Below are 14,722 nucleotides of genomic sequence, written 5' to 3' on the forward strand. Positions count from 1 at the left end.
AAAAAAAAAAAAAAAAAAGACTCCAGGGAGCCTTCTTCACCTCTGCCCTGTGAAGGTGCAGCAAGAAGGCATCTTTGGACCAGAGAATAATCCCTCACCAGCCCCTGTGTCTGCTGACACCAAAACCAGTTTCTAAAACTGTGAGCAATAAGTTCCCCTTGTTTAGAAATTACTGAGTCTAAGGAATTTTGTTATAGAAGCCTGAAAAGACTAAGACACCCTTATTGAAAGTTGAGCTCCTTTTCTTTCTAGAGAGGCTCTCAATTTTTGGCTCTCCTACCTGACTGGTTTCCATTGAACTTGTGTGAGGACATACATAGTATCTCTGTTTCTCTCCTCTCGAGCTCACTCACTTTTCCCCCTAGTCTTCTATCCCCATCTATAGTTTCAGGGGTACTTTTTGGCTTCACCACCTCTTCCTCAGGATCACAAATGGGAGGAGATGTGCAACTGAGGTATCACCATTAAAGTAGTATTTATTCGGTCATATTATCCAAGCTATAAGTTACTTTGTGGCACAATTAAGTCTTCTCAAAAAAATATTACTGTCTTTAAAATGGTTCATTAATTTTCCAAATGCTTAATGTGCTCTTTGAGAAATGATCAGATTCTGACTCTATCTTGAAGGTGAACAGGATTTCTTAAAGGTCTGAATTTGGGATATGAGAGAAAGAGAAGAGTGGAGATGACTTCTGGGTTTTGACACAAGCAGCCAGGAGAATGAGGTTGCTATCAACTGAGATTGGGAAAGCCTGTGGGCAATGCTGGCAGGTTGGGAGAAGTTCATTTTGGATATGTTACATTTATGTCAAATGCTTTTAGACAGCCAGATAAGGAAGCCATCTAGACAGCAAGTATGTGGTAGCTTTGATGGGTTTCCTAATCATCTGTGTAGCTACGAATCTGACTTCATTTATGCATCAAATGGTTAATCATCATTTTGAACATCAATAAAGAAGAGATAAAGCTATTTAGTTATATTGTTACATGCATGTCTTAAAAAAGAACAAAAACAGAAGCAAGAGAAATCAATGTTACCTTTATAGTCAGAAAACTCAAGAAGGGCTGAACTCTCCTCTGGGAAATGCTGTACATACTTCTTCTTTTTGTTATCTTTCAAAGAAAATTGTTACATAATTATTTTCACTATCAGGTGGCATATTGTCAGTCTCAGTGGTTTCTTGTGAATTCCAGAAGTTCTGGGAAAATCTGGAGTTGCCGAACTTTATAGAGTCCATCACAAACAGTAAAAACTGTGCTGACATCTAAAAAAAACAAACAAAAACAACTGTTTATTGGCACTGTAATTTCATCTCATATGAAAAGAAAATAGATTTTTAGAAGCAATTTGATTTTTAGGCTATAACTAAGAATTAAAAATTTAGATGCTAAGTTTCTATGTAAGGTTAGATTTCACAATGTTAGTTTCAATCTAACATGCATTGCCTATGCTGAATGCACAGCTATCTTCAACAATTATCTCTAGTTTGAGATCATTTGGAGAATAAGGATCAAATAACCTCTCCAAATGTAATCAAGTATGAGCAGCCACTCTGTAATCTGATAATAGTAATAATCATTATAATACAATATTGTTAAAAGAAAAAAATACAATACAGTTTGCTAAATGTAATTTCTCTCTGCCCCCCTTATACATGTCATCATACCTTAATCACTATTTGGACATATCATCTTAAAAATGAAGTCTTACTACTATTAAAACTCAATGGAAATTTGAGAAGACATGTATCGTGGTTAAGAAAATACACTCAGAAGTCAGGATGTCTACTTTGGAAATCTGAATCAACTTACTAGTGATTACTAGTAATTAAGTACTAGTGATTAGTACTAGTGATTACTAGTTACTTAATCCTTGCTAAGCCCCAATTTCTTCATCTGTAAAATGGGTATAATCATTAGTTCCTATCTCAGAAAGCTATATGTTATAAGGTAAGTAAAATAGCTTAGCACAGTGCCTGGCAGAGAGCAAGGACTAGATAAATGATAGCTACCAGCAGTAGCAGAAGTAATTCTACATATTCCCTCACAGCTCTCCCTTACTGGGAGTTAGAAAGAACACAACTTTTAAAGAAGACCCATGGTTAGATGCCCAGAATCTCAAACTAGGATGCTACCACAATTTGGAAATGAAAGGTTATAAGATATTGTCTGCCTTACCAGCATTTTTGAGAAGAGTGATGACAGGAACTTTAATATTGGCTATTACTTCCACCCTGAAGTCACATTGGCTTCGGACAGGCCATTAAAAGACTTTATGAGCAAAGATCGCATGTTCTCAATCCTGATGACTTGGATATTGTGGAATTCAATGAAAAGAGAGGCTTGTGAAAGGTCTTTAGCAAATTCATTTATTTCATTCACTTCCATTTCTTCCATTTTATCCACTCTGCTGAAAAGTAGTATTTTTACACAGGGTCTTCCAACTGATTTTTAGGAAGAAACACTCAAGATGTTAGTTTTTAGATCAGACTTGAGATTTGAAAGGCTTTGACCCTTATATTACTTTCTGTATGTATTACCTTAGAAGAAAACAGATTTTGCTGATTGCCTTTTTATTTTTTTAAAAAACAATGAGAATAGTATCTCTGGCTAAATTGAATACATAAAGTTAAACATTTTACTTGGTAAAGTCAGATTTACTCATCAAATCAAGGGAGAAAAAGTCACAAACGTGACAGTGAATGATGGTGTTCCTTCACTGATCTAGATTAATAGAGCTACAAGTTGTTACTGACAAGAAAGAAGTGACTGCATAATGAAAGGGCAGTCTCCTGATGTAACCAAATACAGAAATGCTTCACATTCGCAAAGAAGACAGGGTATGAGTAGACCTTTGTTACAAATGAAGGGGAGAATAGAGACTTTGGCTTCCATTTTTCATTGTTGTTTTTTCCTTTTTTTTTAATCTTTCAGAGAGAAATAAAGGGACTTCCTCTAGCATGATAAAGTCTCATAAGAGGCCTGGCCTATAATCCTAGCACTTTGGGAGGCTAACGCAGGAAGATCACTTGAGGTCAGAAGTTTGAGACCAGCTTCAAGACCAAGAGCAAAAGCACATCTCTGTAAAAAATGGAAAAATTAGCCAGGCGTGGTAGCATGTGCTTCTGCCTAAAAGTCTGAGGTTGCTGTGAGCGATGACACCACTGCCCTCTAGCTGGGACAACAGAGTGGTACTCTGCCTCAAAGAAAAAAAAAAGCATCTTGTTTTGAACTCAGAAATCAAGAGTATTCACAGTGAAGAAAACATGAGCATCACTCTTCTAAGGAGTAGTAAAAACCAAAAACAAAACAAAATCACTTTTATGTTGTCATCCCTTCCTTCAGTACATTATTTGGAACGCTGGAACTCTTCCTGGTCAACGAAATAAGGTGAGGAAAAGAAATGAGGATAAACGTAGACATGAAAAGTTACCGAAAAAGTTATTCTTTACAAATACAACTACATGTTAAGAGAATTGAAAATAAAAACAATAACACCATCAAGAAAGTGGAAAGAGAACCCACAAAATCAGAGAAAATCATATAGCTAATGATTTGTACATAGAATATGTAAAGAACTCTTACAACTCAACAATGAAAAACCAAATAACCTAATTTAAAAATCAGCAAAGGATATAAACAGACATTTCTTAAACGAAGACATATAAATGGTCAATTAAGGCATTCAAAATTCTGAATGTTATTAGTCATTAAGAAAATGCAAATCAAAACCACAATGAGATATTGTGATTGCATCTGAGTCCTTTGCAGATAATTGTGTTTAGATGAGGTCAGAAGGGCAGAGGCCCCATGATGGGATTAATGTTCTTATAAGAAGATAAGAGACTAGAGCTCTCTCTCTCTGCCATGTGAGTACACAGCCAGTAGAGGCTAACAACAAACCAGGAAGAGAGTCTGTACTAAGAACCTGACCAGGCTGGCACCAAGAACTCAGACTTCTAGCCTCTATACTATGAAAAATAAATGTTTGTTGTTTAAGCCATCCAGTCTCTGACGTTTGTCACAGCAGTCCAAGGTGACAGAGACAACAAATATTCACAGTAGCGTTACCCACAGTAGCTGAAAGGTGGAAGCAACCCAATGTCCATCCCTGGGTCAATGAGTGAATAAAAAGTGGTATATACATAGCATGGAATATTATTCAACCTTAAAAAGTAAGGAAATTCTGACATACACTATAAAACAGGTAAACTTTGAAGATATTACATTAAGTGAAATAAGTTAGTCATGAAAATACAAATAATGTACTATTTCAGTTTTGCAAAATGAAAAAGTTCTGGAGATTGGTTGCACACAATGTAAACATACTTAACACTAATGAACTCTACACTTAAAAATGGTTAAGATGGTAAATCTGATGTTATATGTACTTTGTCACAATTTCTGAAAATTAAAAGAAAGGGGGCCAGGGGCAGTGGCTCATGCCTATAATTCTAGCACTCTGAGACTGCAAGGCAAGAAGATTGATTGAGGCCAGAAGTTCAAGACCAGCCTCAACAAGGGTAAGACCCCACCTCTACAAAAAAATATAAAAATTATCCAGGTGTGGTGGTGTGTACCTGTAGTCCCACCTACTTGAAGGCTGAGGCAGGATACTAGGAGGCAGAGGCAGGAGGAACACTCAAGCCTGGAGGGGCTGCAGTGAGGTACGATTACACCACTACACTCTGGCCTGCGCAACAGAGCAAGACCCTACCTCAAAAAATAAATAAATAAGAAAGAAAACTGGTACATTTTAGTACAAATATTACAAAGGACAAGAATGTCATTTTATGATGACAAATGGATCACTTCATCAAGAGGAAATAATAATCCTCAACATTTATACATAGTATACCTAATAACAAAGCTTCAAAAATACACAAAGCCAAAATTGATAAAATCCCAAGAAGAAATAAACCCATGCTTATAATTGTAGATTTTATCATCTGCTCTTGATAATTAATAGAACAAGTAGTCATACAATAAATTAGGATATGAGAACGTGAACAACACTATCAACCAACTCTAAATGACATTTATAGAATATCCTACCCAACAACAGAACCCGCTTTGTTTTGAAGTGTGCATGGGAATTTACCAAGATAGGCCATATTCTGTTTCTAAAACAAATAGTAATATAACAATTTTAATGGATTCAAATAATAGAAAATATTATCTCTAGCCACAATGGAATTTAATTAGAAAGCAGTAGAAAACTAGTGATATCTAAGACTCAAAATATTATATAATGTATGATTTCATTACACGGTTTAATGTTCTGCAACTATGGAGACCAAAATGTGACCAGGGGCTGCCAGGAATTCACCAAAGGGGTTAATAACAATGGGACAAGTAGGAATTTTAGGAGGTGATCAAACTCTTTTATATCTTCATTGTGGTGGTATACATTTGTCAAAACTCAGAGAAATGTACACTAAAAAGTATGAATTTGTTGTACATAAATTATAGCTTAATTTTTAAAATGAAAGAAAATGTCTAAATATTCAATTATGTAAATAATTGGAAACTACAGAGAATGAGAAAACTTCATTTACACAAGCAAGAAAAATCCCAAATTTAACAAGAAATGTTGTTTTATGTAAAGATAAGGCATCCTTTTCTTTTTTTTTGACAGTCTCGCTTTGTCACCCTGGGTAGAGTGCTCTGGTGTCATAGTTCACAGCAACCTCAAACTCCTGGGCTCAATCAGTTCTCTTGCCTTAGCCTCCTGAGTAGCTGAGATTACAGGTACCCAGCTAATTTTAGAGATGGGGTCTTGCTCTCCAACTCTTGAGCTCAGGCAAACCACCCGCCTTGGCCTCCCAGAGTGCTAGGATTACAGGCGTGAGCCACCATGCCTGGCCCACATCCTTTTTTGTTTGTTTGTTTTTTGTTTTTATAGAGAATTGTGAGTTCTTTAATTAAACTGGCATTCCTAACAACATGCTATATTATAAATGTCATTTTTTGCGTTTCCTAAAGGGTCATGCCAACCAAGATAAGGGAGAGTTAGGGTTGTATACACAGGTAAGAAACAGGTTTAAGAGTTCAATTTCAAGACAGAAAAGATTGCCCTGGCACAGAGAGATTCCAATTGCAAAAGTCTAGACCTGAGGGAGTAACAAAAGTAGAGTACATATGAGGTGGAAGCGGCTAGAGAGCTGAATGGAGACAGGTAAGATAGAAATGGCTGGTCAGAAAACAAAGCAGGTTATTTTATAGATCTGAGAGCTGCCTCATTCTCTCCCTCCCACCAACCATCGGGTCAGGGCTTCCCAGGAGCTCCTGCCTTTGTTGCCCGGGCCAGCTGGAACTCTTGCTGTAGCTGAGCAAGGGTTTCCCACTGTTGCTCTGACTGCCATTCAAAGTCCTGGAGCTGGAATTCACATCGCTTAATTTCATCTGTGATATACTCCAGCCTCTTCTCCGCTCTGGCTCGAGCCTCCCCCAGCGCCTGTTTGGCCAGCACAGGACCCAGAAGTTTAAAGACCACGTTGGACATATCCGGCGAGTCCAGTCCCTCCATCACGGTATTATTTTCTGTTAGTTGTGCCTCAAGCTTCTGCCTCCATGATATGGCTTTACTCAAGTCCTTCTGTAGCTGTTGGTATTTCTCCACTTGTCTCTGCAGCTTCTTCTGGATCAGCTCAGCCATGGCGGCGATGAAAGCCTACTCACGTTCTCCCTTCAATATTAATCCACATCCTTTGTTTTGGTTAGAACATCTCAACACCACCTCAGGGTGTCAGGTCTCTGTAATTTAATTTATAAATTTAATGTGATCCAAATAAAAATTCCAATGAGCTTTCTTTTTTAACACTGATCATAAATCAGAAGAGTTCAAAGGAAAAATTAAAAAAGAATAGCTAGGAAAACACTGAGATGGGAGCACTCCAGCGGTACAAGCTCTGACATCCAAGCATCCTGCAGGTCCCAGTGGCTCAGCCTGTAATCCCAGCATTTGGGGCAGCCAAGGTGGGAGTGTCACTTGAGGCCAGCAGTTTGACACTGGCCAAGGCAACAGTGAGACCCTGTCTGTACAAAATTAAAAATGAAAAACACTTCACGAGGGCACTTCAGCCTAGGTAATGGAGTGAGACTCTGTCTCCAAACAAAAAAATAAAGTACTACAAAGTCTCTCTAAAGGGGATGAAATAAACAGGTGGATAGAATAAAACAGAAGGTCCAGAAATAGCCTAACTACATACCTATTTCAAGTTACTGGGGCAGTGATAACGTTTTTCATAAATCTCATTGGGAAAACTGATACCCATTTGGAAAAAAGATAAAATTAGATCCGTCCCTCAAACCACACATAAGAACAAACTCTAAATGTATTAGAGATTTAAATATTAAAAAATAAATCAGTGCAAGTACTAGAAGAAAGCATGAGTGAACTTCTCCATAACTTGGGTATGGGGCAAAGCAGGAGTAAAAGTTACATATTAAAATATGTAATATAAAGATGTAATAAAAAAACTCGTGAATTTTACTATATAAAATGAAACCGTTTGAGTGTCAAAGAAAGCCACCATATCCAAAACTAGAAGGAAATATTCATAACACATATCACACACAGATAAAGGACTAATAAATATCTCTAATTTACAAAGAGCTTAAAAACTTTTCTTAAAAAAGCAGATCCACCTAACCGAGACAACTTTTAAAATTTGAGAGGGGGGATAAAAGACAACAACTGCTTTGGAAAACGATGCCCGGCACAGCACTCTCTTTCCGGACAGGCAGCCCCGAGTCAGCGTGTCTGCCAGGCCTGGGGTCACCGCGCCTGCTCCGGCTTCAAGGTCTCGCAGGCACCTGGAGCCTGGTGGGGCAGTCCGGGCACCCTCTCCACGCGCCGCCCCTCCTGCCTCTCACCATCCTCCCGGAGGAAGAGCGCCAGGAAGAATCTCCCCGGCTCCTGCTGGCCCTCACACTCCCAGCCTCGCGATCTAGTCCGGCTCTGGAAGTGCTCCTGCACTCGGTGTGGAAGTTCGTCTGGGGGACCTGAGGCCCCCAACTCTTAGACCCGCGGCAGGAAGGAGCCCGGCGTAGCCACCCTCCTGTTCTGCTAGTTCCCTGGGACTGCCAGGGCAGCCCCACCCAGCGGACTTATTATGTCTTGAGTTTCTTTCGCTTTCTTTTCTGTGAAAACGGCTTCAGCTAAAGGTTGGGTTCCTGTTCTAGAGGTTGCAAACAGCTGCCCCAAGACTATTGCCATTTTGGGAAAAGTGTTATTGCCAAATTATGGGTCACAGTCTTGGGCTCTGCAATTTATTAATTTATTACCTCAGTCAATTGCATCTGTACAAAGGGCACAGCTGTAACTACTTCATGGCATGGTGGTGCTGGATTAAGCGAGAAAGGCTGTAGAATGCCTGGCACAGTATTAGTTTCCTTTTCTGCTGGGCATTCCATTATCACATGCTACACACCCATTTTTAGAAAAATACACTGGGTTCTCTGTGCCCCACAAGACAGGGCTGTAATCAAGTTCCTCTCTGGCTTGATAAGACATTATTTTAGGGCCGTGCCTATGGCTCAAAGGAGTAGGGTGCTGGCCCCATATGCCAGAGGTGGTGGGTTCAAACCCAGCCCCAGCCAGAAACTGCAAAAAAAAAAAAAAAGAAAAAAAAGACATTATTTTAATTTAATTCAACCAACCTACATGGAAGGTCCTTGATCTGCTTGACACTGTGTTAAGATTATAAAGATGAGGACTGTGGCCTGGGGGAGGTGAATGGTTTTCCCCAGAGGGCCAAAGGTTGCCTTGGCCAGCTGGGCCAAGGCTGCTCCTTCTCCTCCCTGGCCATGGAGTTCACACTCAAGGCCTTCTGCTGCATGCAGTCGTTGCTGCTCAGTGCTATGCTCATCTTCTTTGTCATCTGGCACATTATAATAGCATTTGATGAGCTGAAGACTAATTACAAGAATCCCACAGACCAGTGTAATACCCGGAATCCCCTTGCACTTCCAGAGTAGCTCATGCATGCTTACTTCTGTGTCATGTTTCTTTGTGCAGCAGAGTGGCTTACACTGGGTCTCAACGTGCCCCTTTTGGCATGTCATATTTGGAGGTCTATGAATAGACCAGTGATGAGTGGACCAGGACTCTATGACCCCATGACCATCATGAATGAAGATATTCTACCATATTATCAGAAAGAAGGATGGTGCAAACTAGCTTTCTATCTTCTATCTTTCTTTACTACCTATATGGTATGATCTATGTTCTGGTGAGCTCTTAGAACAACACACAGAATAATTGGTCCAGTTAAGTGCTTGCGAAAAGTCACCAAATAAAAAGATTTTATCCAGCAAGATCCTGTTTCCCAGAGTAGCCTATGAAATCTGATCAGTTACTTAAAAAATTGATTCTTGGGGGTGGCGCCTGTGGCTCAAAGAAGTAGAGCGCCGGCCCCATATGCCAGAGGTGGTGGGTTCAAACCTAGCCCCCACCAAAAACCACGCAAAAAAAAAAAAAAAAAGTGATTAAAAAAAATGATTCTTGGGCCTAGTGAGTGGTTCACACCTGTAATCCTAGCACTCTGGGAAGCCAAGGCAGTGGATTGCCTGAGCTCATGAGTTTGGGACCAGCCTGAGTAACAGCAAGACCCCGTCTCTACTAAAAGTAGGAAAAAAAAAAAAAAAGCTGGGCATTGTGGAAGGCAGCTGTAGTCAGGAGGCAGAGGCAAGAGGAGCACTGGAGCCCAAGAGTTTGAGGTTGCTGTGAATTATGACATCACTGCACTGTACTCTACTCAGGGTGACAGAGTGAGACTCTGCCTCAAAAAAAAAGAAAAGACTTCTTATATTTTAAATGTTTCCACACGTTTTGCTTTGGAGAGACTATTTTCGTATGTTATACTGGGATAAAAAATTTAAATGGAATTACATATAAATTAATATAAAGAATTACCTTTGATATTGGCAGCTTTAAAGTTGCACTCCTTAAGGAACAGCCCCAATGACTACATTGATCACTGACTGTCCTTATTCTATTGGAAGCTCTTGTTTATCTTGCAGGGCTCATTTTAGTTTTATTGAAATGACATCTAGTAATAAATCAATTATAAATACCAGGTGCTTTGCTGAGCTGGCACGTGTTCCTGACATGGGAAACTTCAGGAGTTTCTTCATTGCTCGTGGCGATGATCATATATAGGCACATTTACAAGAACAGGAGTGGGATTTTTTTCCCTTTGACTTGAATATTATCCCTGCATATTGCATGAATGAGAGATTTCCTGTATTTCCACCAGAGTAATGAATCTACTTACTTAAATTCTAAGCATAAGTGAACATGATATAAAAATATGCTGAATCACTTATAAAGAATGCATTTATAGCTATTTTGAATGTGTTTTTATTGGTAAGCCATTGCTTATTAAGAACTTCATTATTAGAACTTACTGTTCTACTATGGTGGTAAAGGTATTTTTTTTTAAAGATTATTTTCTTCTGTCTTTTTTAAAGATTAATTTTAAAGATTAATTAAAGATTATTTATTTTAAAATCGTTTTTCTTTTTGCGATGGGTGGAGTCAGACAGGGACCTGTCCTGCCCAGCGCTGGATAAAGGTGTTCTAAGAATTTGCAAGTACTTTAGATTTTCAAAACTGATTGAGAAAGAAAACTGTATAACTATCCTACTTTTCCCTTAGTAAAATACAACAAAACTCTGAAATTAAGATTTAAAAAAAAAGATGAAGTAGACACAGATCCCTTCTCTTTGGGGTGAGGGTGGAAGTGAGGGCACCAAGAAAGGAAACAGAGATTAATACAGCTATTTGTACCACAGAAGGTCTGGGTAGGACATAGATGATATACCCAAAATGGGCAACTGAAGAGAATTTTAAGGATTTATGAAGCAGTCCCAGCCTTGCCTTTCCATCTAGGCAGAAGGCGAAAGGGAGGGATACCTGGTAAGAGCTATACCCACCAGAAAGTGCCCTGGGGCAGAGCCCTGGCTACAGAGACAACCTCAACCACTGTCTCCTCCTACCCTTTAATACTGGCTGGTGCCTTCCCTTGTGGAACCCAAATAGCAATGAGAGAATGGAGATGATGCAGTCACAGGGGTCCTCAAACTTTTTAAACAGGGGGCCAGTTCACTGTTCCTCAGACCGTTGGAGGACCGGACTGCGGGCCCCGGGATGAATCAGCTGCTAAGCGGGACAGGCAGCAGCGGCAAAAACACCTGGTGGGCAGGATAAATGTCCTAGGTGGGCCACATGTGGCCCACAGGCCGTAGTTTGAGGATGCCTGACTTACAGGGTCAATGCCTGTACCACCTCCAAGGCAGACAGCAGGGTAAGTGGATTTTGATATTACATCTGCATTGAGATACACATAAAGTATTAGGACAACAGGGAAATCAATGCTTCGTTGTAATTTGAAGATTGAAGGAAAGTTCCTGTAGTAGTGGCTTTTGAGATATCAAATGAAGAATAGGAGATTTCTAAGTGAAGAATGAGGATGAAGTGTGTTTCTCTCTCTCTGGATTTAAGGAGCGTATATTCCTCTGTTGGGTTACTAGCAACCTGGTCAGGCAACACAAATTTATTAAGCACTGCTATAATTGGGTTTGTTTGGCTCTGGCTCCAAATTTCACGTTGCAATTTGATCCCCAGTATTGGAGGTGGAGCCTAATGGGTGATGTTTGGGTCTCTGGAGAGAAAGCACAGAAAAAATGAAAAGTACGGACTACTTTGAAAAGTGGATAGTCTAGTGTGACTGGACTATCGGGGCTTCGTGATGAGGAAGGGACATACAGTAAGCAAAGCAGAATGAGAAATATCTGATGTCTGTGTTGTGGAGTTTAAACTCTATTTTTTAGGCCAGTAGTTCCCCAAATGCGATCCCCAGGTCAGCCGCGTCAGGCTCCTCAGTAAGCAGTAGCTCAGCACTGCACTGCATCTTACTCTGCCTCACTTCCCTTTTATTTATCCTTGGACTTGTACTCCCAAATGGTTAATATCTTAAGGCTTTGTCTCAAGCTCTGTGATTTAGATTCGATCAATAAAAATGACTTAATTGTTAAAAAAGGAAATCAAACCAAAAACGTACTAAACTATTCAGATAAGTATAAGGAAGTCCAATAAAGGTCTGATTTTTCTCCTAATGACTACTTCAATGCTATTTTTAGAGAAACATCGACTATCTCAGTGTTATTTTTCAATTTTCTTTTTTCTTTGCAAAGGAAGGTGACTCTAATCTGCTGGTGCTCATGGAGTTCTCTGGGTAATTCAGCCCTGAGGCTGGAGAGGTAAAACAAACTCTAGGAGCAGGCCAAGGCAAGTCTAGCTTGGTAAGGTATTGCATATGCTTTCTCTACAGAGAGTGAAAAGATGAAATGAAATCTGAAGCCTACTTTTATCTTTGCTGTAACCTATGTTATAAAAGAAAAAATATTGAGAAATGTGACTTTTACAGTTAAAACTGGTAGCAGTGAACTCAAGAATAGTTCGTTTCTACTGTGATAATATGTAGTAAGCTGCTATATACAAAAATCAATAGATGTCCATGCACATAGTATACAATTGTATATTGTGTTACAGGAAATCCCCAACCTAATGAAAGAGAAAAAAGGAGTAGGGTAAACAATACAAATAATCTGTTCCAAATATGGGTTTAACTTTATTTAAAGCAGATGCAGATGGTAACACCTTCCAAAAAGCAAAAGCAGTAATCCAAATGCTTAACAACCATGCTCACCATAGAACTTGCACACATGCACATACACTGTAATCCAGGATCCACAATCTAGTAGAAACCAAAATTTGCCTCTTTGGATTGAGATAAAAGATTAGTAGATAGAAAATAATCAAGTACAATAGTAAATCGTCCAATGAATCACCAAAAATTAAATGTATAATCTGTTTTCTCTTTAAAAAGGCATATCACTTAGCTTAAGCTTCCTCTCTGGACAAAAAAAAAAAAAAAATTCTGCATTTTAAAGTTCTTCTAAAAGGTCTTCCTTAGAGGAAATTTTGCTTTGCGTGTGAGTACTCTGTAGAATCCATTTCTGAGAGAAGCTCATAGTAAAGGGATCTCTTTAGCTTGCTCCATGGAGAAGTACCTGTGGCAGGAGGTATTACCACTCTGGGGTGAAGAAGCCCTGGAGCTAGACTACTTGGTTCAAATTGCAGCATTTGTTTATTTACTATGTGACCTTTGGCAAGTTCTTTATCCTCTCTGTGCATCAGTTCTCCCAGTTATAAAATGGGGACACTAGTTGTATCAGTACATATGTAAAGCTCTTATAAAAGGGACAAAGTATAATGTACATGTGACCTATGATTATCTGACAAAAGAAATTATGTTTGTGTGTGTGTATCTTTAGGAAAATAAGATGACATCTTGTTTGCCATTTTTGGAGAGAGGCTAGAACATGGATAATCAGATAATTTGCTATTATAACTTTTACTTGGAGAACCATTTAAAAGTAAAATTTGATACATCATATATTCCTTATAGTAGGCTTAACTCTCACCTTTTTTCTTTCCAGAGAGAGTATCCTCAAAAAAAAAAAAAAAAAAAAAAAAGAGAGAGAGTATCAGGGAGATAGATTTTAAGGACAAAAACATCAAGTGGTGGGACGTAACTGAGGGATGAAAAAACTAATAGAATGGGCACTAGAGTTACTACAAAATGACAGAAGACGGAAATGAAAGTAGGGTTATTTATCTCAAACTTGGAAGCAGGATATATTCAAAAATACAAAAACATCCAGAGGAAAGCAATATTCAGAAACACGTAGCATTACTGTGGTAGGGCAAATGCATCCAACATGGCAGGTTACAAGGAACAGGGAGCAAAGACCCACATTAGGAGCCTGGTCAGAGTTCAGGCACCAAGTATTCCAGAGTAAGAAACTCACAAGCTGGGCATGGTAGTTCCTGCTTGTAGTTTCAACTACTCGGAAAGTAGTGGGAAGATTGCTTGAGCACAAGCTGTTCAAGCCCAGCCTGGGCATCATGAAATTTTGTCTCTTAAAAACAAAAAAATCCACAATTTTCCAAATTAGTGGTGAGGACTCCAGAAATCGATTCCTTACTCCTGCCTCTGCTGAAAATTCTGGAAGCATATATCCCTACCACTGCTGGGTCATTGCCAACTTCAGTCAGGTAACACATATTTATTAAGCACTGCTATAGTTTGGTTTGTTTGACTCCCTCAGAATCTCATGTTGCAATCTGATCCCCAATGTTGGCAGCAGAGCCTAATAGGAGGTGTCTGGGTCATGAGTGCAGATTCTCCATGAAAGGCTTGGTGCTGTCCTCCTAAGTGGTAATGAGTGAACTCTTCCTCTATCAGTTCCCACCAGAAATGGTTAAGGTTCTAAGAGCATGGCACCTCTCCCTTGTGGTCTTCCTTCCTCTCTGCTTCCTGGAAGAGTGGAAGCAGCCCAAGCCTTCACCAGATGGCCATTCTTCCAGCCAGCAGAACTGTGAGCCAAAGAAACCTTTGCTCTTTACAAACTACCTTGCCTCAGGTATTCCTTTTAAGAACACAAAGGACTAAGGCAGGCTCTGTGTCATTAAAAATAATAGCCTTAATGCCTATTATTACCAAAGGTAGCCCGGTCTCTGCTCCTGACCACTTTCTTACCATGGGGAATGGAGGGAAGTATGGGTCTCTAATTTTCTGTAACCAAAGCCCTCCCACCCCGCTACAATTTACATTAGAATTTCACTTTCACAGGTGAAAGTTAAATTATA

General features: G+C 39.4%; 1 protein-coding gene and 2 pseudogenes across 1 annotated transcript in view; 1 reads left to right on the forward strand and 2 right to left on the reverse strand.

The window, feature by feature from the left end:
* LOC100946110 (poly [ADP-ribose] polymerase 15) overlaps positions 1-7,935 on the reverse strand; it is a 42,870-nt gene extending 34,935 nt beyond the window's left edge. The window contains exon 1 of the mRNA XM_023516312.1: positions 7,879-7,935. Coding sequence (XP_023372080.1) covers positions 7,879-7,881 — 3 coding nt within the window. The 5' untranslated portion in view covers positions 7,882-7,935. The remainder of the gene's footprint in view (positions 1-7,878) is intronic.
* On the reverse strand, positions 5,936-7,935 carry LOC100946420 (annotated as a pseudogene).
* Positions 7,936-8,811: 876 nt separating this feature from the next.
* Positions 8,812-9,248, forward strand: LOC100957339 (annotated as a pseudogene).
* Positions 9,249-14,722: the final 5,474 nt, after the last annotated feature.

The sequence above is a fragment of the Otolemur garnettii genome, unplaced genomic scaffold, assembly GCF_000181295.1.
Source record: "Otolemur garnettii isolate 467f Iridium unplaced genomic scaffold, OtoGar3 scaffold00089, whole genome shotgun sequence".
Classification (NCBI taxonomy): domain Eukaryota; kingdom Metazoa; phylum Chordata; class Mammalia; order Primates; family Galagidae; genus Otolemur; species Otolemur garnettii.